Genomic DNA, 25,265 nt, shown 5'->3' on the forward strand with positions numbered 1-25,265 from the left:
GCTGGACAGGCAGCAGACATACCTAACATGAGGGGTCTCCCTGATCTTGTGGCAGCTTCAAAAGAAGTCCCCACAGCTGCCCACTCCAGCACGCCTTGGGTTTATACGGAAGGACAGGTCCTGGGTCCCCTCCTCCTATCAGCCTGGGATACCAGCACAGAGTCACTGAGCTGGCTTCCTACTCCACTGTACTTAGGAGAAGCACTGTATCAGTGAAAGGGGTGTCTCCCCTCTGTGCCCATTCCCAGTGGGATGCCAGTCATCCAGCTTCCCCATCTTAAAAAAAAAAAAAAAAAAAAGCCCCATTGGCCAATCTCTGGGGTGGAAATGCTTCCACCATAGTCAAGTCCCAGCTACGAACACTAACATGACATCACTGAACCCCACTGAGAAGAGAACCACACCATCCCTCTCCTGAGCCAGGACTAGTGGGATCTGGCCCAGAGCCACCTGCTGCCTGCCCTGCCCCTGGCTTGTGCCTTGATGTACCACGTACAGGTCAAGAATGAATTCCTTTACAGGAACCCTGGCCTTTCCTGCTCGCCTGTCATTTTCTGGGCTTCCTCTTTTGAGGACAAAGGTTTCTAATGAACAAATCCTTTGCTGATTTGCTCTAATTAAAGATTAAACACAACTGGGCTCTTTGAGTAACGGCTAGGAATACCAAACTGAGTTCAGCTTCTTAAAACTGGCCTCCCAGAGATACACTTAAGAACCACAAACTGGCAAGGACATTACTGACATAAAAAAGGCAAGTGTGACTGCGGCAGGTGTGAGACTGGTCCTCAGGAGGGGGCGGGCTGGGTGGAGACCCACCGGACTGCTGGAAGAGACCACTCTCCACCATCTTGGTCATGCAGGTGAGCTTCTGCCGAACCAGCTGGTTGTCAGGAATGCTCTGAATGAACTTGCAGAAGAGCACGCTGCAAGAGAAGCCGCAGCGTCAGTTCTCTCGATCTGACAAGTGACAGCATCACAAACATCTCCTCCACTCCAAGACCTGGGCTGGAGAAGTGTACCTGGAAAACCCCTCTAGAGACCCAGGGCTGTCTCCAGGGCCTGCATCCTGCTCCCTAGAGAGCCCTGCCTTGGAGCTGACTCTGCCCACAGCACCCAAGCACCTCCACTTCCACCAGCTGCTTCCAGGTCTGACTCCACGCTCAGCTTTTGCAAAACACATTTTCTGGCTAACGCCCCTCCAGTCTCGACTGTAACAGGACTCTGCATTCCTGGGGTGCTAGTTACAGGGCCGGAAGCACTTTATTATGTACTTTCTCTTAGAGTTATTTCATGTCTGCATGTCTTGCTTCTCCAAAGAGAGTGCAAATCGGTGTGTTCTTTCACATCTTCCACAGAAATGAGTGTGAAAGGTGCTCCGTTAATACTTGTGAGAAAAAGAAAAGTAGGAGCAGGAGTTCAGGCCCCGGCCAAGCAGGGGGCTGCTTCTCTGTCACAGACAAGAAACCATGGCTTTTTGTTATTTACCTGAGCTCAATGGGATCGAACACAAGTTTGACATCGTTGATTATGCTAGGGAGGTACTTCAAAGCTGCCCCCTGTAAGAAAACACCAAAGGCAAATTCAGTGGCCAAGTAAGACCAATACAGAATTCACTGTCCCCTGCCCACCGCCGTTGCTGGGGACTGAACCCAGGCTCTTGTGCGTATTAGGCAGGCTTTCAACCACCAGGCTGCATCCCCAGCCCAGAATTTATGGTTTGATCCCAGGAAGGAAGGGCTGCGCTTGGATTTCGGATAGGCACTGGACACAGATGCCCTTGCCAGGAAGGGAAAGCTGATGGAGCTCATCGTGACCCCCTCAAGTCTTTCTCCTGGAAATGCAGGAGGTACAGCCCTTGTCTTCACAACCAGCGGGCACCGTCCATTTGGAATTCATTTTTCTACCAAAGAAAGCAGTTAAATTCTTGAAGTCTCCAGCACAAAGTTACCATCAAGAATAAGGAATGAATAATAAAGTTCAAACTGGAATCTTCAAGGATTATGTATTTGACATTAAAATTAAAAAAAACAAACCTGTTGCTGATAAAGATAATGGTGACTTTGCACTTTGGGGAGCAATGGGGCAGCTAAGGATAGAAAACTGTCACCTGTAACAGCATTAGGATCTGTGTGCTGAAATCAGGATCAAACAGAGGTTGTAACTGCCAGTCAAGGGAATGTCTAAGCAGGTAGCTTGTCTTTGGCAAACTGACATTTGAAAATATAAAAGTAACTGAAGTTGAAATGGGCAGGTTTTCCTTTCCTTTAACTACTACTAAACCAAGATTGATTTCCTTCCTCTCCCACCAGGGTCGGTTCCATGCTGTCCCGACCCTCTACGCTGATGGCCTGAAGGGTTACCTATGTAGACACCATGCTGACCTTGATCTTGACAGCTTCCTCCAGAGGCCTGTCCATGAGCATATTGAAAGAGAGAAACAACTGTCGGATTGAGTTATTAAATTCATCTCCGTCTTCACTCTGACCATAAAATCTAAACAGGAAAAAAGAGACGCGCAGTCAGATTTTTCCATCTTTAAGAGAAATTTTAAAATAGATGCGTGGCCTCAAAAACCAAGTGGAGGTCAGCGCCTCATGGGTCATCACCTCAAATTATGCAGAAAGACTTCTTATGAGTCACCCTAAGATGGTTTCCAAGGGACCAGGAGTAAGCCCCCTTCAGACTGAAAAGACAGTTCCACCTGAACAAGGGCAGGGTAGTAAGTTTTAAACAAAGCCCTGACACAAGGCTTTCTAGTTGGTCAGCGAGGATTCGCCAGTGGGTAAGGATCCCAGGATGCTATCTGGAGGGCCCCAAGCTTGGGGATACAGTCCATGCTGGTGGTTTGTGGGCATTTCCTGGACGAAGGGACAGCAGGAAGTCACTGTGCCTGATGTAGCAGGTGAGCCCTGCATTTCTGTCTCCTCAGCTCATTCGTACCATGTCCAGCAGGCAGGGGACCCCAAGCCAAGTTCCCTTGCTGGCCACGTTCTCTCCTCCTTCCTCCACACGTCTCCCCTCTTACCCTGTCTCACCTTACCACGCCCTGACCCTAAAAGCTGAGGTTTCAGACAATGGATGTGTGGCCTCAAAAACCAACTGGATTGAGAAGCTCCTCAACCCAGATAGGTCTGAGCCCAGCAGGCCTACAAAACCAGTCGGGTCCACTCGGTCCACCACACTGCCCACACCGATGCTGACCTGCTCTACCACGAGGGCCTCCAACCTCACAGACACACCCTCGCTTTGATGAAAGTATCCTCCTGTCTTTACCAGATCTGACCATCAACTCAAGAGCTGGCTCTTTCTCCTGAGTAGAAATGGAGAGGTCTTTGACCAATCGCCCAGAAAACTCCAAAGTCCCAAACGGTAGTGCACGTGCTTCTACGCTGGGTGGCAACCTCACCAACGACTGCTCCGGAGTAGGGATGGTGGGTTCTGAATTTTAAGCACATGCTTCGACACATGCATGCACACACGAATATATTTAAACTAGTCTCTTTTTAAGTCTTTAGGGAATAGACCGAGAAGGGGAATAGCTGGGTCAAATGGTGGTTCCATTCCCAACTTTCCAAGAAATCTCCATACTGCTTTCCAAATTGGCTGCACCATTTTGCTGTCCCACCAACAATGAACAAGTGTACCCTTTTCCCCGCATCCTCTCCAGCACTTGTTGTTGTTGGACTTCATGATGGCTGCCAATCTTACTGGAGTGAGATGGTATCTTAGGGTAGTTTTGATTTGCATTTCTCTGACCGCTAGCGATGGTGAGCATTTTTTCATGTACTTGTTGATTGATTGTATGTCCTCCTCTGAGAAGTGTCTGTTCAGGTCCTTGGCCCATTTGTTGATTGGGTTATTTGTTGTCTTATTGTCTAATTTTTTGAGTTCTTTGTATACTCTGGATATTAGGGCTCTATCTGAAGTGTGTGGAGTAAAGATTTGTTCCCAGGATGTAGGCTCCCTGTTTATCTCTCTTATTGTTTCTTTTGCTGAGAAAAAACTTTTTAGTTTGAGTAAGTCCCATTTGTTGATTCTAGCTGTTAACTCTTGCGCTATGGGTGTCCTATTGAGGAATTTGGAGCCCGACCCCACAGTATGTAGATCATAGCCAACTTTTTCTTCTATCAGACGCCGTGTCTCTGATTTAATATCAAGCTCCTTGATCCATTTTGAGTTAACTTTTGTGCATGGTGAGAGAAAGGGATTCAGTTTCATTTTGATGCAAAGGGATTTCCAATTTTCCCAGCACCATTTGTTGAAGATGCTATCCTTCCTCCATTGCATGCTTATAGCCCCTTTATCAAATATAAGATAGTTGTAGTTTTGTGGATTGGTTACTGCTGCATCGATGTTCATAGCAGCACAATTCACGATAGCAAGATTGTGGAACCAACCTAGATGCCCTTCAATAGATGAATGGATAAAAAAAATGTGGCATTTATACACAATGGAGTATTACTCTGCATTAAGAAACGACAAAATCATAGAATTTGGAGGGAAATGGATGGCATTAGAGCAGATTATGCTAAGTGAAGCTAGCCAATCCTTAAAAAATAAATGCTAAATGACTTCTTTGATATAAGGGGAGTAACTAAGGACAGAGTAGGGACGAACAGCAGAAGAAGAAGATTAACATTAAATAGGGATGGGAGGGGGGAGGGAAAGGGAGAAAGAAGGGAATCTGCAGGGAAAGGGAAGGTGATCCTCAGGGTTTTATAAAATTACATACAAGAGGAAGTAAGGGGTAAGGAAGAAGTACACAAGTGGAATAAATGTTTTACAGTAGAGGTGGTCGAGAGAGAAGAGGGGAGGGGAGGGGAGGGGTGGGGGGATAGTAGATGATAGGTTAGAGAGCAGAATTCATCAGACACTAGAATGGCAATGTGTAAATCAATGGAAATGTAACTGATGTAACCGATGTGATTCAGCAATCTGTATACGGGGTAATAATGGAAGTTCATAACCATTCTGAATCAAATTGTGAAACATGATATATTAAGAAAGATGTAATGTTTTGAAAGACCAACAATAAAAAAAAATAAAAATAAACTAGTCTCCTTCATGCACCCATACATACTGAGCACCCCAATCTGAAGATTCAAAATCCAAAACCTTTTGAGCGCCAACAGGATGCCATAAGGACAGATTCTCACACCTCACCTCACGTGATGGGCTGCAGTCAAAATGCAGGTGCACTGAAAATACTCTATGAAGTCACCCTCAGGCTGTGTGTATCAGGGCTATGAGATGTGGATGGATTTCATGTTTACTCTTGGGTCTGATTCCCAAGATAGCTCAGTTATGCATATGCAAAAATTCTAAAATCTTAAAACAATCTGAAATCTGAAACACTTCTGATCCCAACCATTTTGGATAAGGGATACTTATAGGGTCTCCAAGGAGTATGACCTCCCCTGAGAAAATTATCCAATCAGAGGGTAGTTGGTAATTCTCCATTCACCCACTTGGCAGAACGAGAAAAGAATTTTATTTGCAACTTAGTCCCCAGAGTATCTCAAAACAGAACTCTCCGGATCTTCCCGCTGGGCTCTCAGCATTCCAAGTATCAGCAAATAGCACCACTGCCCACCCAAACCTTGAGGTTATCTGGGGTCCTTTCCTCTCTCACTGTCCCATCAAATCCACCAGCAAGTCGGGGCTCTGCCCACACCAGTCCACCCTCTCCGCCTGCAGCTAGGGTAGAGCCGCAGCGTCTCACACCTGCACTGCAAAGGTGCTCGCTCACTCTGGCTCTCAGCCTTCCATAATCCATTTCCACAGAGCAGAAGAGATGATCACTTGAAACATAAGCAGGATTCTATTACTTCTCTAACTGAAGTTCCCCGACGTCTCCCACCACCCCTGGAATAAAACCCAAGCTTCCTTGCCCCAGGAACCTGCCTCCTTAGAGACACCATCCCCAGGAAAGGCTTCCGGCAAGGGGCGCACTTAGCCCCTGCCTCGCCGAGGGCTGCTGCCACTACTACCTCAGGGTTCTGCTGATGCAAAGGGAATTCACATGGACCTTCTCCAATGGTCTCAGGATCCACCGCCACCTGCAGCTCTGAAGTTTGGAAATTTGGCAGTTTGGAGATCTAAAGGGTCACAGAGCTGGAGGCCAGCGTAGCAGTAAGGGGACCAACGTGGAGAGAGAGGTGACGGCTTAAACACCTCAGCCCGGTGACCATTACCTCAAGTAGAGCACTCGAGACTGGATGATGAACCTGAACAAGTACTTCAAGGCTTTCAGAGCAGCGAACAGCAACTCGGTCTTGCTGGAGTCGTCGGCATTAGCCACATAGAAGTTCAGGACCTTGGAGAGTTTCCTTAAAAGAACAGGAAAGAGAAATCAAGTTGGCTGGCAACAGGGTGCTCGGAGGCTTGCAAGGGGAGGTGGCAGAGTGGGAGGCAGTGACTCCTTCCAAGGCAAACTGTCACTCCCGCCACGTCCTCTGGAGGATGCCCTGGACAGGCAAACTAACACCTTTGCAATTTAGTTTCCTCATCTGCTGAAGAAGTTTGGACCTTCCCTCTGGCTTAGAGACACTAGAAGGTTTCTTCCCTTTTGTGGGATTAAAAAGGAAAATCTAGAAATGAGAAAGTAGAAAGGCTTCAAATTAAAGCGCTATTTTAATCTGTGTCCCAATCCTTGGAGAGCCATAAATACGGTGCCAGACGGAAACTTCTGTGCGTGGGGAGTGGAGTTCAATCCGACTCTTCATCCATCACAAAACTCATCTGGGACTTTAAATTGCTCTTCATATTCTTCTGGAGTCTTTGGACTATGAAAAGTCTTGATCCTGTGCTAACTCAGGCTTTTTAGGAGGCTGATATTTTGGGCCTTCCTTCTGGGACTATCTGACATTTCCTAGAACTAGCACAAAACCCAAAGGAAGCACACAGAATCAATCAAGTATTGCAAATAAGCCCAGATTACTACTACCTGGAAGGTCTTATGTGGCTCAGTGTGATGAGGATCTACTGATACCAGTCCTCACTCATAACAAGGACTTGGAAGGCAAAACCACTGGGTGAAAGAACACTACTGTCGTGTGTCTACACCTCCCCAATCCAGGGGGTTTATAACCCTCACATTAACTGGTAACTATGTTACATGACACTTCCTTCATTCAACCCGTGTTTCTCTGCCTTCATGCTTGCTTGGCTTAGAAAACACCACATTGGAAGAGCTGACCTGATACATCAGTCAGTAGCAACTGACATGATCTGGCATGAGCCACTGTCCAAAATATTGTTCACCAATCTGGCTACATCCCTGTTGCTATTCATCGCATTGCTTTGCACAATAACTAGAACTCAAGGAAGTGGCAGGTGACAGGCCACATATAAGGCCATCATGAGCTGAGTACTCCTGGGAGAAGCACAGGGTGAATCTCAGCTGCTCCCTTAGTCAACCCCAACAGAAAGAAGGCTACAGTGCAGAACAGGTAGAAACACCCCATGCAAAAGAAAGAAAAGTCAAGTCTTAATTCTGTGAGTACTTAATCCCACAGAGTGAGCACTTGTGGTACAGGGTCTATCAGACTTGGTTCTGCTTAAATCCCTGCCTGGACCCCTTCGTGCCTCCTGTGGATCTTGCCAACGTCAGCTCCTCTGGGGCTGAGTCTGGTCACCTGTCCTTCAACTCCTCCATGGACGTTCTTCCTTAACCAGAAGGAAGCTTGGGCCTGACACTTTTTCCAGGGGTGATGCTTAAACAGCCCCCGCTCTCCACCAGGAGGCCTGGGGACAAGTTCTGCATTCACAGACACATTTACTAAAGGCAGGTTCCTCTCGCTTCACCAAAATCCAGCCCTCGGAGAACGAACCCAACAGCCCAACACCATGCGGTTCTTTCCAGCCGTACTCACACGTATGCCAAAGTGGCACTGAAGTGCTTGTATATGTAGGTCTCAAGTACAGTGTTGAAATGCTGGAACTTGATGTCTCCTATCAGCGAAATAATAAACACCTGCCGAAGGTGAACAAGGTCATTAGCAGCCCTGCACAGCCCAGGCTTTCCATCAACAAGCTGGAACACAACACCTGGTGCCTTTGCTTTCTCATTTCCGCAGCATTCCTGCTGTCCAATCCCCGAGCTGAGGCCAAGTCTGGGAGGTTAACATTTATTTAACACGGAGAGGCCATCGCACATCGGCACAGTGCTAAGTGCTATGACTGCACCAGAACCAGCTGGCATCCCTGTTCCCAGGAGGGGCTGTCCCAAAGGGAGGGCAGTCTTTACACAGGTAACACCAGTCAGGGGACGAGGAAGGAGGATGCAGAAAGGGGTTTTATAAACTCAGCCAAGTTGGCAGCTGATGAAGTACCCCAACATCTTTCTGAGTACAGCGTGAGTGTCCTCGATCATCTGAACTCCATCCGAGGTCTGCCTCCCCACTTCCCCACGGTATGTTACGTAGATGACTATAAGATGCACAGTGACAACCAACCACACTGCCCCCACCCAGGACAAAAGTGTTCAAAGTAAAGGCACTTGGGACTTCCATCCATGCCACAGCCAGCTGCCCACCCCACAGGGCTTATCTCCAGAGCTTGTTCCATGGAAGCCCTACCCAGAGTTTCTCTTTCCCATAAACCCGACCCTGACCAGCTTCACCTTGGCGATACTGCGTCTCCTCTCTTTATCTTACATCCTTAGCTTTGATGCACCGACCATTTGTTAAACGGATGAATTTTTCCAAGCTGTCAAATGACCCACAGCTGCAACCGACCTTCCTCCTCAGTGGCAACATCAGGTAAAACCCCACCATGAACTTTTCCCCCAGCAACAAGGAAACGAAGCTTGGTTTGGACACGTCTGCTTCTTCCCCTCCACGGACACCCTGTCCTTCCCAGACTCTGGTTATCTCCTGTCCCTGTTCTGATTTCAGTTCTTAGGACAGGCTGTGCATTTAAGTACCCTGTATGACAAAGTCAGGTGTCTGCTGGGCTGTGTGCTGTATCTAATGACAGCCTCCCGGGCATGAACATACAGGACACAGCCACACAGTGATGGCCTTCCTTGTTAAGGGCATCCCCTGGTTTTAGACGGTCAGACGACGGCAAAGTGAGTTAAAATGTTTCCTGATTTCTAACTGAATTAAGCCCTTTGTTTTTCCTGATGAGAAAGTGAAGGCAGGTCAAAAAGTGAGATTTATTAGAAAACAAAGAAATAAAAGCCTGGAATGTAAGCTACTTGTTTCTAATTTTACTTCTGGAAATTCAGCCTAAAGAAATAATCAGAGAGATGTATAAACATGTCTATGCAGGAGGATGTTCATAGCAATTACTTCTAATGGGGAATACTACCCCATTCCAGGAATAAGTACTAGTGGGTACGTTGAACTGCTTACCAGGGCATCGAACACCAGGAAGTCGTATGTTTCGTTGTCTGACATTTCCATCATTATGTTAAAAAGTGCATCCAGTGTATCTTGCAAAAACTGAAGATGAGAGAAACAGAGGTTATCTGGGTGCTTTCATTCAGCTCCATGCTGCAGAAATTTGGGGTCTATTAGGTTTCAATGGAATGGGGTTAAAAATCACCTTTTCTTTAAAATTGGCACAGTTGCTTAGCAATGCAGAAAACAAGTCCTGCATCCACAATGACTGGCTGGGTTTAAAATGCGGAACTAATGACACGGCAGGTATGTTTCCAGCTGAAGACAGAAACCTACCTTAACAATCTCTCCTCCATCCACCTCCATCAACTTCTTCAGGTTGTGCTTTATGTTCTGGGAGTTGGAACGCCAGTTCAACAGGCCCAACAGGTCAACTGGGAAGAGGAATCACAAACATCAGCATTAGAAGGAGCAACCCAGGCCATTTCAGGACACAGCTACAGAACTTGCTAGAAAAGATAGCTGCTCTTAATCATGGCTAAGTCAAGAAACGCCCGATGTGTTTGTTCAGTTCTGTCTTTTAAGTCAGAGGAAACCTTGTGATCCTTTCATCCTTCAATGGGAAAGAAACAACTGCTAATATAAAAAACCACAAGAGGACATCTGACCGGAACTCACACTCCTCAGATAACAACATCACAGTCATAAAAAGTCAACTTAAAAAGCACGTCCCACCTGTAATTTGCTGTCTTCGTCAAATTTCCCCTTATTACTACCTCGTCTGGGAGGATTCAGAGGGAGGAATTTATACATAGGCACTAACTCACTTTAACATCACAACTGCACTGTAGAGATTTCACTTTTTCCATTTTTTAGATGAGAAAACTGAGGCTTTATGACACTGAATTACTTGCCTCAGGCCACACAATGCTAAGAGGTGGGAGAAATGGCATTTTAATATCAGGTTTATATGATTCCAAAATCCACATTCTTGCTACTCTGCCATCCTTCCTTCCCCAGAATTCTTCAAAGAAATACACCGACAAGCAGAGTCGTAGGAGCAATTAGATTTACATGAACTGAAAAAATGTGTAAAACTAAACCAGATGAATTTTCATGATATAAACTTAATAAATTATAAAGAAAAGCAAGGGTATGAAAGTCCCCAAATTCAAGGTAGTAATAAGTTTTGGGAGAGAATTAGAGACCACATAATTTTATTTTCATTTTTTTTAAATTGTTGATAGTCCTTTACTTATTTTACGTGGTGCTGAGAATTGAACCCCCTGAGCTCCAGCCCCAGCCGGAGACCTCATAATTTTAAAAAGGAAAAAAGAATACAAAGAGAAATCATAAACTTTGGAGCTATAAAAATCTGTTTTAAAGGTCTACGCCCATCACCTATAAACTCAGGCAAAAATATTTTTCCCATTTCAAAATTTGATTTTTCTATCAGCATACGATAGTAACATGGCCACACCCATATTTATAGCAACTCAATTCACAATAGCTAAGCTATGGAACCAACCTAGGCGCCCATCAACAGATGAATGGATAAAGAAACTGTGGTATACATACACGATGGAATATTACTCAGTCATTAAGATAAATAAAATAATGGCATCTGCAAATAAATGAATGAAACTAGAGACTATGATGCTAACTGAAATAAGCCAGTCCTAAAAAAAAACAAAGGTCAAACGTTGTCTCTGTATGTGATGCTAATACACAATAAGGTGGGGGTGCGGTGGGAGAATAGAAGTTCACTGGATTAGAAAAAGGAGAATGAGGGGAAGGGCGGGAGATGGGAATAGAAAAAACAGTTCAATGAACTGGACATAACTTTCCTAGGTTTGTGTATGAACGCAGCACCAGTGAAACTCCTCCTCCTGTACCACCACAAGAATGGGAAGCTATACTCCATATATGCATAATTTTTTTTAAGTTTTGATTTTCTGATCAATAAACTGGGGATGATTATTTTTATTTTTTTAAAATGTTTACTTTTTAGTTTTAGGTGGACATACATCTTTATTTTATTTTTATGTGGTGCTGAGGATCGAACCCAGTGCCTCGAGCATGCCAGGCGAGCATGCTACCACTTGAGCCACATACCCAGCCCCAAACTGGAGATGATTATGGCAATACCAATGCTCGCGTGTCCCAGGGTGTGCAGGATAGGATACATGGGAGTCACCTGTGGGGCCTCACACTGCAAAGTCCAGAGCTCCTCCTCCCCTTTCGGTGACACTGTCTACTCTCACCTCCATCTGGACCAAGCACCAAGTGTGCCCATACCCACCCGTCGGCTCTAGCTGTGTAAAAACTAATCACATCAATCAATCAGTAAGAGTGGACAAGATCTGTCTGTGATCAGCGCCAGCAGCTTCGAACCTCTTGCACGAAGAGGCATCCTCAGCTAAGGAGGAAAGCCCGTGCTCTCCGTGCGAGAGGAGAACGGCTGTCCACGTTGCTCACCGAGCTCCCTCACGGTGGACGGCCTGGGCATGTTTTCAGCCCCTGCTTCCTCTGCATAAATTACATTGGTTCTTTATCATTTCCATCAAATCAGGAGAAAGCAAACACAGAAGCAATCCGTAACTGTCAGTCACCTGCCCTGACTTCTCTGATGCTCACAATGAGGGGACATCTTTCTCACTCGGTCCCTTCTCCCTCACTCCTCTCTAGGATGGAGCTTCCCTTTTCAGACCCAAGGGGAGATGTTTCTCTTCCCCTGTGGAAGTGAGTATTTTTGGAGATGAAAAAGTTAATCAAACTGTGTGGTCCAAGGGAGCATTCCTCAATGCTGGAAACGCTGATCTGTGCTGTCCTCTCTGAAAGTCACCTGTATTGTCCCCTCTGAAAGTCACCAGCTGCACTTGAAACGTGACCAGTGCGACTAAGGATTGAATCATAATTTAATTTAACTGATTATTATTTAAATCAGAAATTTTTTAAATTGAAATTAAAATTCTATCTATTTGTGGTGCTCAACCTGATGTTTGGATATGTGTATTGTCTGTGGAACGGCTAAGTCAAGTTCACTGACACACAGAGACTTCACACTGTTTTTGTGATAGAAACACTGAAACTCCGCTCCCAGCAATTCTGAAGCAGGCATCATTGTCTAGCATCACCGTGAGCTAAAATACAGCCCCTGAGCTTGTTCCTCCTGAGTGAAATTTTGTATCCACTGGTCTCCTCATTCTCCATTCTTTCATTTTAATTAACTTAAATTTTTCAAGGGACATGTGGCTAATGGCTACCATATCCAGGCAGCCCAGGTTTCAAACAATGGGGTGAAGAAAATGGGTTGAAGCAGATACCAGCAAACCCAGCACTGAAACTGAGGCACGCTACCCGTCAATAAGCTTTCCTTGCTTCTGGCTTGGGGACAACAGCAAAATGTAACAACATGTTCATCCTTTTGTATTTTATTACAAGTTAATTTTACACACTCCTTCCTGGGTTTTTGTAGGAGTTTTTGTTTGTTTTACTTTTGCCTTCTGAGGTCTAGTCTGGAAACGCTGATCCAACCCACTAGAAACTCAACAAACACTGGCCCTGTCCCTCTTGAACATTCCTTGATAGTTAAGTGCATTAGTGATTTATACAGTTTATTACCATGCTTAAAAAATAATATTCTGACATTCTGTAGTTAAATATTTGGAAAATACCAGAAAGCAGTTAAAAATGAAGAATTCTCCAAACTTTTGGAGTTCTTTTCTTTTGGTCTTCTCCTGTGTCCATGTAACCACAACAGCAAAAATGACGGCTGACAAAGGAATGATGAAGCAAGTGAATTTCTGTTTAGACTGGAGTCCTATCCCCAGGATTCCCAATTAAGTACAGGCAAATGTTCCAAAATCCAGAAACAATTGGAACTTAAAATACTTCTGGCTCCAAGTACTCCGGGTATGGGATACTCAATCTGTGCTGTCAACACTCTCGTTATTAAACATGGGGAAATCAGGCCACTTGCCCCAGACATAACAGCTAGTCAGTAAGTGGCAGAGCAGGGAAGTGAACCAGGAGATCTGGCTGTAAAGTGTCCTCACACAGTTAAACAAAACTGGGATCATGGACGTAGTGTTAAAAAGTCTGCCACATCCTCAACTATGTTTTGAAACCCAAATTTAGCAGCTGTGTAAATTTCCTCAATTACATTATAATATTTAAACTGATCCCAACTATTGGACACTTGTGTTGTTTGCCTGATTTCCCTGTTATGGATAGGGGGAACCATCCTCAGACGTAAGTCACTCTTGTGCACAGCTCTCATTGTTACAGAGGTTCATCTGCAAGGAGTCAAATTCATCTTCTGTAAATACAGCACCTTTTGGGGCTGGGGTTGTGGCTCAGCGGTAGTGCGCTTGCACGTGCAAGGCCCTGGGTTCAATCCTCAGCACCACATAAAAATAAATAAATAAAATAAAGGCACTGTGTCCAACTACAACTAAAAAATAAATATTTTAAGAAAAATACTGCGCCTTTGAACCCCTACCAGCTGTTATTTTAATCATTTCTATAATGAGGGTTATGTGGCTGGTATAATTCTGCCATGTCTTCTATAAATTTCAGGATGTTTTCTGGCTTAATTTTTGATGAGTTTTTGCTTTCCCATATGGAGACTTGAACTTCACTCTGTGAAGCCACTTGCCCAAGCTGAAATACCATCCCTATCCTCCAGCCGGCCATGATTCATCAAAACAAACTCAATATCCACCCTCCTAGGACCAGCCAAGATTGGATCTTTGTACCAGATCATCTAAACTGTTTGGTCTGTCTTTGCACTTCTGTAAGGCAGAGTTCCTGCCAGGTCCTTTGCTCAAATCCTCTCCACAGCACAGGGGATATAGGATTTCTAAAGCAGGGGCCCTGGGCAGCCAGTCCTTGGCTCACTATGTTCAGTGGGACGCCATGCGTGTGGCATAGGTGAAATGAGTAGCTGTCATTGGCTTCCAAAAGCCACATTATGTACAACAGCCACAACCGATATCAGAGCCTGGAAGGAGAGACCACATGAAGCCCCATTTAGACCAATCGGCTGATTTTGCAGAAAATTCCTGACTTCTTGGAAAAAACAGGAAAGGGGTGAATACATGAGGAAAAGAGGAACTCTAACAGGAAACGCTGCTCTCTGCCATTGCTGCCTGGGCACGAGTCTGATGAAGCTCTCGCCAGCATCCTCCCTCATCCCACACCTCCTGGGCACACACTCCCGACAACACATTATTAGAGTCGCTGCCTGGAAGGCAGGAAACACAAGACTTGCAGATTTACAGCCTCTGTGAACATACTTACAGGTTTTACAACATTAAAAAAACAAAAACAAACTGAAATGCCTTTCATTCTATTTTAAAGATGGACCATGAAACCTCAGAAACCTCTGCAATCTGATCAGCACCCCCCAGAACAGCCCTGGAAGAGCAGAGAGCGGAATCCAATTGTCCAGGCCCCAAGTGGTACAGCACCTGGAGTCTAGCCAGGAGGCCCACGAGGACCGGGCGGTGAGCTTGGCGGTGTCCACGTGGTCACCACACCTACCGTTCTGGGTGAGTTTCGTGGAGCAAATCAGGGTGGCGATCTGAAAACTGTCCTTTGTGCTCTCCTTGCTTGCGGTAAAGGCCGCCAGGTTTTTGGATGCTTGGAGCTCTTTCTCCTCCATCTCTACCTTGGTCCCAGGCAGGGTCAGGTAGAACTTAGCATCTTCCATTTTCTTGTTGTCCCCCTGAAAAGAGAGCAGGTTAGAAACACCAAACAGGCAACGTCTCTCACAGGCAATAGAAAAGTTGTCCAGGAGCACAGCGTACTTCCAGTGTGAGATGCAGGCTTTACCAAATCATACTCCCGATCCCCTCCACCCGGACACTGTCGTATCTTTCCATGGAGGAAGTTGTGAACTAGAAACCAGACTATCCTAGTCTCTGCCAGAAGTAAATACATGTATTGCAGATTAAGGTTGCACTCCACTTTCTTGAACCTATAAGTGGTCACATTTTACTTTAATGGATTGATGGAGAGCTTGCTATGCCTTCTAAGCTATTTACAAATGAGCAAAATGTTATGGAAAATATTCATCAGATACAACTCAAAAGAGTTGTCAACGGTACAACCCCCCAGATGTTGTTGGATGCATGAGATCTTCCAGTGTCTACTCCAAACCCTGGGAGTAGATGTGAGAGCTCACCAGCATTAGAGGGGAAGAACGGGAGCAAAGCTCTCAGGGAAGGAAGCAAGACCCAGCCAGCAGGGAATCACTTATGGTGACATGGAAACCACATCCCTCCGTGCTCACACTCCAACCAGGGCCAACAATACACTGTCTGTGTGCGATGCAGGATGATGCTGAGGAGGGGAACCGGCCCCGTGGCTCCTTGTGCCATGGCATGATCTCTGCCTGAGGGTAAGACACTCTTCCAGGACTCAACAGCAGTGCAACTCACTGTCTCCAGAAAGGCTTGAGAAGCCACACGGTGGGACCACCAGGGCCCCCTCTGTCTTTCTAGATGTTTTAAGGGGCAAACACACATGGCTCTGGAGAGGTGGCTGATGTTTGCACACATCAATCTGAAAGGGGTCTAAAAGGCCAGTTTCAATCCAGCCGTCTGGAGCTTATTCCGTCAGCACCTTGTATACCACCAGGTCGTGCCTCCCGTCCTGCAGGGTGGTGCCGTCTGGGTTCATCAGTTTCACAAAGGACACCCCAAAAGCGCGCTCTGATTTATCTCTGGCTGGAAAGACAGAAATATGTGTCTGAGCAGTGGGGAAAGACACCAGCGGCTGAGATCTGGGCTGGTTAATTTCACGCTTGCTCCGGGGTGTGCTGCTCAACACCAGTCAGCAAGGAGGTAGCCCCGTGTGTCTCCCAGACCTCCAACTGAAGTCACCTGGCAACACCAAGTACAGGCTCTGCCTACATTCCCTAATAAACGAGATCAGCATCCACTGAGTCACCCAAATCAGAACACAGAAGTGGCTACCGATCCACCCCACGTCAGCACATCAAGGTCACATCCTAAACGGCTCTCTTCCTAACGGGTCTGTCTCTCTAGTCCTCCTCTGCCCAACACTGTCTCTATACCCAGCCAGAGGGAGGTTCCCCTAATCCAATCCAACCCCAGCCCCTGCCTGCCCTGCTCAGACCCTTCTCGAGCATCTCCACTTCTGCTCTTCTGAAACCGAGGCTGTGAGGGTGGATGCTGCTGCCTGAGGCCTCTGCCTGTCCACCCTCCCCAACCCACAGCCTAGGTGTGTCCGGTGGCATCTGGGGAAGGAGGTCTAGCGTCATGAGGAGGCCGGGCACTGGGCCAGCCTCTGGGCTCGCTGCTGAGTAGCTGGGACCTTGTGGCCTGCTCTCATCTGAGGCACGGCTCTAGGGTCTGCAGGGACAGGGGTGGCTGAGCAGTGACACACTGCATGACCACACCACCCCTCTACCAGCTCTCCTGCTTGATGGTTTTTGGGCCATTCCAATGCTGGGTGTCATGGATAAAGCTATGATGAGCACACCCCAAAACAAAACCCCCAACCCCCACCACAGACCACCTCTCAGGGCCCCTCCACAACCCGGAATAAAACAGTTCTCACACTTGGGATCTGGCTCTGTGTGTCTGGAGTGGATGCCCAGGCCCCAGCGCAGCTCTGTCCCATCCTAGCCAGGCCTTGCGGCGCCTTATGCCCTGTGGTATTAACGTGCAGAAAAGCAGGAAGTGTCGGCAGATGACCGTGGGCACTCAGCAAGGCAGTGTGCAAACAGGGCTTCGCATAGGCCTGCTCACAGAGACCTCGATGGCAGTGAGCTTGGAGATCCCCACTGAGAACGTCTCAGAGGGAAACAACGTGCAGCATCTCCGACACCTGCCTCACAGTGGAACCCTTTTCTGCCACGTGGCATCTCTTAGCATCTTCCATGACACATGCCGGGGAGGGATTCTGAGAGATGGTGATAATAAAGATTTTTGGAAGCCCGGCACAATCCTTGCTCTGATTTCCTTCGCACCAATGAATTCTGAAATAAAGTTGCCCAGAATCTAGTTTCTAAGTAGTTTATTCTCCTGATCCACAAAAGCACTGTGAACGAAGAGTCCATTTTTTTTTTTACTTTTTAAAATGGAAATATGTCTCAGCCCTCTTAATACTTACATTCCTGAGATGACCTGTGTCGGAAGGTGAATCTTATGTGACAGCGCGTCACCTCCTCTATGGCGATGAACACCTGCAAGACGGCAAGGAGTTTACGGTTTACAGACGCCTAGCTCTTGGCCTCCGAGGCTCATTTTACAGAAGGAGGCGCCATTTTTAAAAAAATATTTATTTTTTTAGTTATAGGTGGACACAAAATCTTTATTTTTATGTGGTGCCGAGGATCGAACCCAGTGCCTCACACACGGTAGGCGAACGCTCTCCCTCTGAGCCACATACCCAGCCCAGAAGGAGACTCCATTTTAATGAATTTATTTTTATTTGACATAATGAACATATTTGTGGGGTACAGCATGATGTTTTGATTCACATAGGCCTCGTGGAATGATCAAATCGGGGTACCTAGCACAGCCACCATCTTCAACTTGCATCCTTTCTTCATGTTGAGTACATTCTATATCCTCACTCCCAGCTACTTTGAAATATAACGAGAATGAGACTCTCAATTTTAGGATCTTACCACAGCAGGCATGCTTAGAGTGAGACTTGCTACAAGGTTTTATTCACAAGAGATCGAACTATTGTCAAACCACGAGAATCTCAGGAGAAGTTCATCTTGCTGTTGATCATAGATTCAGAGCATGGAGCTATGCAGGATTTCTAGCATTTATTCCAATATGAAACATCAAATACTCCCAAGTGGTATTTTGAGGTCTAGATAGGACCTTTCTGACTGCAAGGTGTCCATGAGATGATAATAATCAGGGGCCATAACAGAAGGAAAAGATAAAGCATGGAGGCAAGGGAGGTTTCTGTTCTTTATACACAGAGGGGACAGGAGAAAAGCCATGTGGAAAGGGCAGGAATATGTGGTGAATAGTTCGATAAATTCTGGCATGACCATACAATGGAGCATTATATAAACATCCAAAAATTGTCTCTGGAGAACTCAGAATACCTGAGATAACTACCTTTAAAAAGCACAACCTAGCTGGGCATGTAATCCCACGCCAGTAATCCCAGCAGTTTGGGAGGCTGAGTCAGGAGGATCACAAGTTCAAAGCCAGCCTCAGCAACATAGCAAAGCCCTAAGCAACTCAGCAAGATCCTGTCTCTAAATAAAATACAAAAAAAGGGGCTGGGGTTTGGCTCAGTGGTTAAGTGCTCCTGGGTTCAATTCCTGGTACAAAATTAAAAAAAAAAAAAAAAAAAAAGCACAACATAAAACTTTTAGGAGCAATGTCATTCCAACACGAACTAGATAAGAGTTGACACTAGTTGCTTCTCTCTTGAGATATGAGTGCAATCTCTCTGGGTTTTGTGCCACTTTCTTTTTAGTTTTCTATGAAGAGCTCATATGGCCCCGACAATCGGAAACGACCCACGACATCTCAAGAAGAGGCAGCTCCAGGGCTAGCTCGGACAGAAGGAGCTCTAGGATCCTGGGTCTCAGTCTCCTCATCAGGAAGAGGGCTTTACAAAGTCTGCTTGCTGAGTTGCCGAAGCCTCTGTGGGACCCAAAGGAGATGCCTGATTTGAAAACCACGCTGGAATTTGTAAGACCCATATTTAAACTGAAAAGAGGCCCAGAAAGCTTGGGTAGGAGCCAAGAAGAAAAACATGTTAGGAAACTGCTTGCAGAGTGTGAAAATTTCCGCTTAGTTTTGGACCATCTTGGCAAGCTGATTGCATCGTGACAACCACAAGTTTCTCTATTCAAATTTCCTCTACATTTATGAATGAGACTGTTATTTAAGAGGGCTGAATTTTTATTAAAGACAGAGGCTCTGAGTCAGAATTAGGACTACCAATTCACTTCTTACTGCACCCCACAGGCAACTTATCTGAAACTTCAGGAAAGGTGAGAAATGATTCGGAGGTTAAAGAGCAGGCAGGAATCTAAGGGAGGTTTAACAGATACAAAGTCTTGCAAGTGGCAGATGCTCACCTTGACAGTCTCATACCAACAGGGCTGCTTGACCTGGTAATAGACCACTGATTTGTATTCTGAAATGCCTTCGTAGCCGGCACCCGGATGAATGGCTTTCTTTGGATGGAAAGGAAAAATTAGAAAAGGATACTATGGTCTAGGAAAGAGCTTCCCACACACCATGCAGAGCCCCCATGCCCAGCATACGCCCTTAACTGGCACCTGTAAGCTCGTCTGGGGGCTGATAAGCAGAGCCTGACTGAATTTCTACTACTCCACTGAAGGTCTAAGCGTATAAACCTGGAAGTAGCTAAGGACCAAACACTGTGGGACTCTTCCTCCGTCCCGAGATTTCTGTCCTCTCTTCCCTCCTGAGGCACACATTCTCCTCTCTCTCTCTCCTCTCTCGGGGAACAGAGGCCTGGTGACAGGGACGAGGATGCAGGTCTCACGTGTGGACGCTCTGCCGTCTGGGGAGCATGGTCTCTCTCTGGGGTCTGCATTCTGCTTTAGGGACTTGGTGTAATGGTTCAGCAGGATCGCTCAAATTCAGGGCTGTGTCTCTTCCTAGTAACGAACCACCTGGTTCTGGAGAACCTGGCCTCAGTGGGCACTTCCACTGTGGTCAGCCAAGCTATGCGATGACCAACAAGGGAAGGTGTGTACTTGGAATGAACTCAGGCGGCACAAGGGCTCAATCAATAATAGGAAAATTTAAGAAAACCCTGCCACCTCATGGCCCGATGCATTCTGCCTGTCCCTCTGACACAGAGTGACTTGGCTTGGTGAACCACTTGGACATCTGTTTCCTTCCTAAAACCCTCAGTGGCTGGAGCTATTTCTTCGCATAGGAGAAAAATCAAATTAAGAGTCTAAGCGGGTTCACTAGTAAAACTGGTCAATGATAATCAGATTTTATTTCCTTCCCTTAGGAAAAACGCAACCCACCCTGATGTGGAGAATAACAACGGGGCAGGGAAGTCCACCGCCACTGCACAGCGCTGGGTGTGAAGCGGCAGGACTCCGTGACACCTACCTCCAACAGGTTGCCCTCCTCATCAAACACAGACATGGTCACCTCCACGTTCTTGGGCGTCTTCTTTTTCCCTTTGTCAAACTCCCCGTGGATCAGGGTGATATAGATGTCATTCCGAACATCTCCTGCAACGGGACAACCCACCCTGTGAGTGTTGCCGAGAGAAGTCATTTCAAAGGTTCGGAGGATGGAATAAGATACGAAAGAGAAAGAAATGCTCGGATTACGATAAACGGTGCTCTCAGCCGACTTCCACACGTGGTTCTCAGCTTACTGCTCTCTCTACCAACATGTCTTTCCAATAGTGATTCCTCACTCCACTGGGTGGTAATTGTTGTCTAACGACGAGCACATGTATATTTTGTTAGGATACAGTGACAAGATGGCTTTTTCATATCGTTATTTGGAGAGTGTGATATTTTCACATAAATAATGACAAATTTAAAATTAATTAATTAATTCATGTGTGGCTCCCACAGACACCTGGAATACATGAAAGGCATTTCAAATTCCGGGATGAGAGGACTCAGGATTTAAAAAAATATGACTCCAAAATCTGCATGACATCAAACGGCCCCCAATGTGTAAAAAAAAAAAAACACAAAAACTAAAACCTGATAGCACGACAAGAAAGAAAACTGGGCTGCGTATTTGGAACAGGTGTCACTTTTATCAATTTTCCCTTTGGGGGTTAAAAAGATGATACTGCCCACAGTGGCTGGGAGGGAAGAAAAGGGGACTGCTCCAACATTCCAACCTGACATCCTAATGGACATACTCTGCCAACAGAGAACCTGACAGTGTGTGCCAAGAGCCTTAATTGACACAGCAACTCCACTGGTCATATGTCAAGAACGGTCAGGAGCTGAACATCATTTCCGCTAACAGTGAAGCACATGCATAACAGTGGTCCCACGAGATCACGTCGTCCAGTGACGTCAGTCTTTTAGGCAGTGTAAATGCACTTTATGATGTCCGCACAAAGTGAAATTACCCAGTGATGCATCTCAGGTCTCCCAAAGGTAAAATAATGCATGGTTAGGTTAAAAATGTGGGCAATGACCTTGTCTGGACGCTGTGGGGATCTTTCCTTCAAGTTGATATCTTGGGCTGAGAGAGGAGTTGGTGGAAAGGGCAGAGGTGGGAGAGGTACGGGGTGAGACGAGGCTTCAGAGACTGACAAAAGTCAAATCCCTTCCCTGCACAGGCCGGCAGGACAAATTAAGAATCTGCACCTTCATCTTGCACATAAATGGAAGTCTATGCAATGCTATCAGCAAGGAGGAGTGAGAGGAAGTAGGGTGAGCTCAGGTGGGGAGGGGGAGAGTCAGCAGGAAGAGCCGCTCAGGGAAGTTACACAGCTGTCCAGGGCAGAAACCCCGGGTCCAGCCTGGTGGAGGTGACGGAGATGAACGAAGGAATGGATTAGAGGTCTTTCAAGAAAAAATGGCAGGTCTTCCTCACTAACTCTGTGAGTTGCAAAGAGGGATTTCAGCTTTTCAACCGGGCGGCTGCATGGACGAGGCCCCCCTCCCCGAGAAACGCAGCAGAAGAGCACCAGCTCTGGACTACAGGAGCTCAAGGTACCAGTGCAGATGGTGAGGACGAATGTCTATGCTCCTGTCCCCACAGAAAAGGGCAGAGCCAGAACACAGTAGGGGCTTAAGGAAATGGAGCAGAGCAAGGAGCCAGCGCCAGGGAACATGCCAACGTGTCCAGTTAGCCTCCTGCAGGGGGAGCCCTGGGCCGTGTCCACTCCTGTCTGAAGTCTAGCTAGGGAAGCATCTGGCAGGGTCTGTGCAGAACAGAGGGAGAGAGCTTTGAGTTCCAGTAAGAGCATGTTCTTGGTCTTGCTTATGGTGTAGCTTTCCAGGGTGCTGGAGCTCTGTACCTCCACCATCCTGGGGCCACTGCAGGCGAGTAACTGAGTCTTGTGGACCCCAATGGCCTCCTGTGTCCTGTTGGAGCAAGTTCTCACAGGGAAGAGGACACGGATGGTGGAGCGCAGTGCTTACCGGGAAGGATTATCTCAGGAAAGCCCATTTTTCTGGCTATGGCGGTTGATCTATCCACCAGGTGTGAAAAATTCTTCTGAACCTGCGAAAGGTCACCTGGCAAGAGCTTCAAGGACACCCAAAGTCCTATAAGAAAAGATAGACTTTCAGTTTTCTGCATGACCTATATAACACACACACACACACACACACACACACACAGAAATGTTGAGAAAAACAAGAGTTGCATAATAATAACAGAGACCTTATTGTAAAGATGCAAATTCTCCCCCAGCTAATTTACAATTTTAATGACACTCCCATCAAAATCACAATAGGATTTCTTTGAGAATTTGACAGCAATAGGAACAGATCCTTACATGGGTGGGAGAAAAGAAATAAAAGACAATCCAAGCTGATACCAGAATATGTTGTAAAGCTATGATACTATATGAAGCTGGAAACAGATTAAGTACTGTAGTAAAAGGCAGTTTAATGCATGACAAAAGGCCTCTCCACTCGCCGGATAAAGGGGGGGAGGGGGGACACACACACGGACAGACACACACCAATTCCATAAATATGCTGGGATCAATTTCTTGCTACTTATAGCAGAATCAATTTAACTTCTTGCATCAGTCATTCATACAAAACAAGTTCCTTAGATGACAAAGAAGCAAATAGGAAAAAAGTCAAGAAATTAAAAAAGTAAATGTGTAGTTACACCATCTCTGAGAATGAACTCTGTTAAAAAAGAGACACAAATTACAAAAGCAAAAGAGTTATCCACATACAAACTAAAAGCTTTCATAAGCATAAAACTCTAAAAAATATACTACAAAATGATAAGATATTTGAATTCATCGTCATTATAAGAAAGTAAAGATCCTCACAAGTGCTGGGCGTGGTGGCACACACGGGTAATTCCAGTGACTCGGGAGGTTGAGGCAGGAGGACTGCAAGTTCAAAGCCAGCCTCAACAGTTTAGCAAGGCCTAAGCAACTTAGTGACACCCTGCTTCAAAATAAAAAATAAAAGAGGGCTGGGGATGTGGCTCAGTGGTTAAGCGTCTTTGGGTTCAATCCCCTTTGCAGGAAAAAAAAAATATGTCCCCTACACAAGTAAACAGGAAATGAACAGACAATTCAGAGAGAAGAATGAGAAGTTTATAAATATTTAGCAAACTAGAAGTTGCAAAAGTGTGTCTTAAATAAGACAAAGCTTATTACTTTCATTACATAAGGATCTCATAAAATTGAGATGGGAAACTTCCGAAAACTCATAAATATGGATGAAGGGTAGAGATTTGCCCTTCAGCCCCAACTAAAGAGCAAGGCAGCTGGGAGCCACGGCCAGGCAGGTGATTCCAGCTACTCAGGGGGCTGAGACAGGTAATCTAGAGAGACCCCCCTCTCAAAAGCAAATAAATAAATAAGTAAACAGGCCACAGAACAAGGGGAGGCTACTTTTCACCTTTCAAGTAGGTTCCGATTTTTAGGTCTCAATTTTTGGGACAGCAGCCAAGTGCATGGCAGGGGGCCCCCTCCAGCCTGGAGAGCAGGGCCCCTGGGGGAAACCGCTGGCTGGCCATCTGGCCACATTATGTCTCTGGTTCAGTGTGTCTCCCCATTGGACCCTAAATCCTACTTTGGGGAATTTTCTTGGGGAGGCAGTCCTAAATACATAAAAAGCTTCAGTCTAAAGCTCATCCTAGCAGAAGAATTTAAATTTACTATGGTAAATTAGAAAGCACTTAGGTGTTTACCTAGGGGATTTAATTTCCTTCAATTTGTTAAATCAAAACGACAGGAGGCCATCCTCTGGACTGAGCTCCCGCACAGGGCCCCAACACACCATGCTGAAAACCAATGGCATCACCCATGTGAAAGCACACATCCTCAAGATGAAACTCCTGTGCTCTCTGACCATCGGGGAAATCAGGATAACCGCGAATCTCCCCAACAGGCCAGTTTCAGACAGCATGATAATGAAGCTCCCGGTGTTTTAATCTTTACACAAAAAGTAACCAGAAGTAACCTGAGGAGAGCAAGTCATGTATTGTCCACTTGACAAGGAAGTAAGTTTGAAATGACCGATTGCTCTTTGTTTTTGTGTTTTCTTAAAACTTTGTCTGTCTGTAATGCCAATCTCTCCTGTTCAAACCACCAGAACACTTATGGAATGAAGTGTTGCCCAATTCCAGAAGAGAAAATAAAGCCAATTAAGATCTTTAAATTTGCTGTAATTTTTTTTAAGCACTGGAATATTATGCAGCTGCAAACATTTGTGCAGAACCTGAAAACATTTGAAAAGTGCTTGTTCTATTCTTCACCAGCAAAAAAAGGAAATGGTACTTCTAGTTTTCAAAGAAAAAGGAAATCATATATACACAGCAATCTATTTAATGTAAGAATCCTTAGATTAAGCGCTCCAAAATACCACATACATTTAGCTATTTGTTTTCAGATTTTTTATTTATAGTTTACCTATCTTTCCCACTCAGGATATGGTGAATACATAAGAAGCTAAATATATCTGCTTCTATTTCAGAAGACAATTCTAGGGTGATTAAAAAAAAAGTGACTCAATCTTTACTATTACACAATTAGGGTCACCATCTTGGAATCTTAACTTTAGAATTTCAGGTATTTTTTCCTTATATGAGTTTAAAATGAGTTTCCATAAGCAGAACTTCTCTAACTTATTAAAGTTCTGTCAACAGAATAAGACATGGAGGTACTAAAGTACCCAAGAAAGCTTCATGATATTTGATGGTTATATGTAAAATTATATATTGTTATATTATGTTACAT

The 25,265-nt window shown here is 45.6% G+C and overlaps 1 protein-coding gene across 2 annotated transcripts in view; it reads right to left on the bottom strand.

The window, feature by feature from the left end:
• Dock5 (dedicator of cytokinesis 5) overlaps positions 1-25,265 on the bottom strand; it is a 184,016-nt gene that overhangs the window by 53,014 nt on the left and 105,737 nt on the right. For both annotated transcript variants that reach the window (XM_078030869.1, XM_013365008.3), the window contains exons 13-25: positions 22,474-22,599; positions 20,459-20,583; positions 19,441-19,539; positions 17,493-17,565; positions 15,978-16,081; positions 14,895-15,078; positions 9,684-9,781; positions 9,360-9,449; positions 7,875-7,975; positions 6,195-6,329; positions 2,382-2,493; positions 1,486-1,556; positions 817-923 (exon numbers count right to left, since the gene is read on the bottom strand). In XM_078030869.1, the coding sequence (XP_077886995.1) occupies positions 817-923; positions 1,486-1,556; positions 2,382-2,493; positions 6,195-6,329; positions 7,875-7,975; positions 9,360-9,449; positions 9,684-9,781; positions 14,895-15,078; positions 15,978-16,081; positions 17,493-17,565; positions 19,441-19,539; positions 20,459-20,583; positions 22,474-22,599 (1,425 nt within the window). The remainder of the gene's footprint in view (positions 1-816; positions 924-1,485; positions 1,557-2,381; positions 2,494-6,194; positions 6,330-7,874; positions 7,976-9,359; positions 9,450-9,683; positions 9,782-14,894; positions 15,079-15,977; positions 16,082-17,492; positions 17,566-19,440; positions 19,540-20,458; positions 20,584-22,473; positions 22,600-25,265) is intronic.

Source organism: Ictidomys tridecemlineatus, chromosome 14 (genome assembly GCF_052094955.1).
Source record: "Ictidomys tridecemlineatus isolate mIctTri1 chromosome 14, mIctTri1.hap1, whole genome shotgun sequence".
In the NCBI taxonomy this organism is placed as follows: domain Eukaryota; kingdom Metazoa; phylum Chordata; class Mammalia; order Rodentia; family Sciuridae; genus Ictidomys; species Ictidomys tridecemlineatus.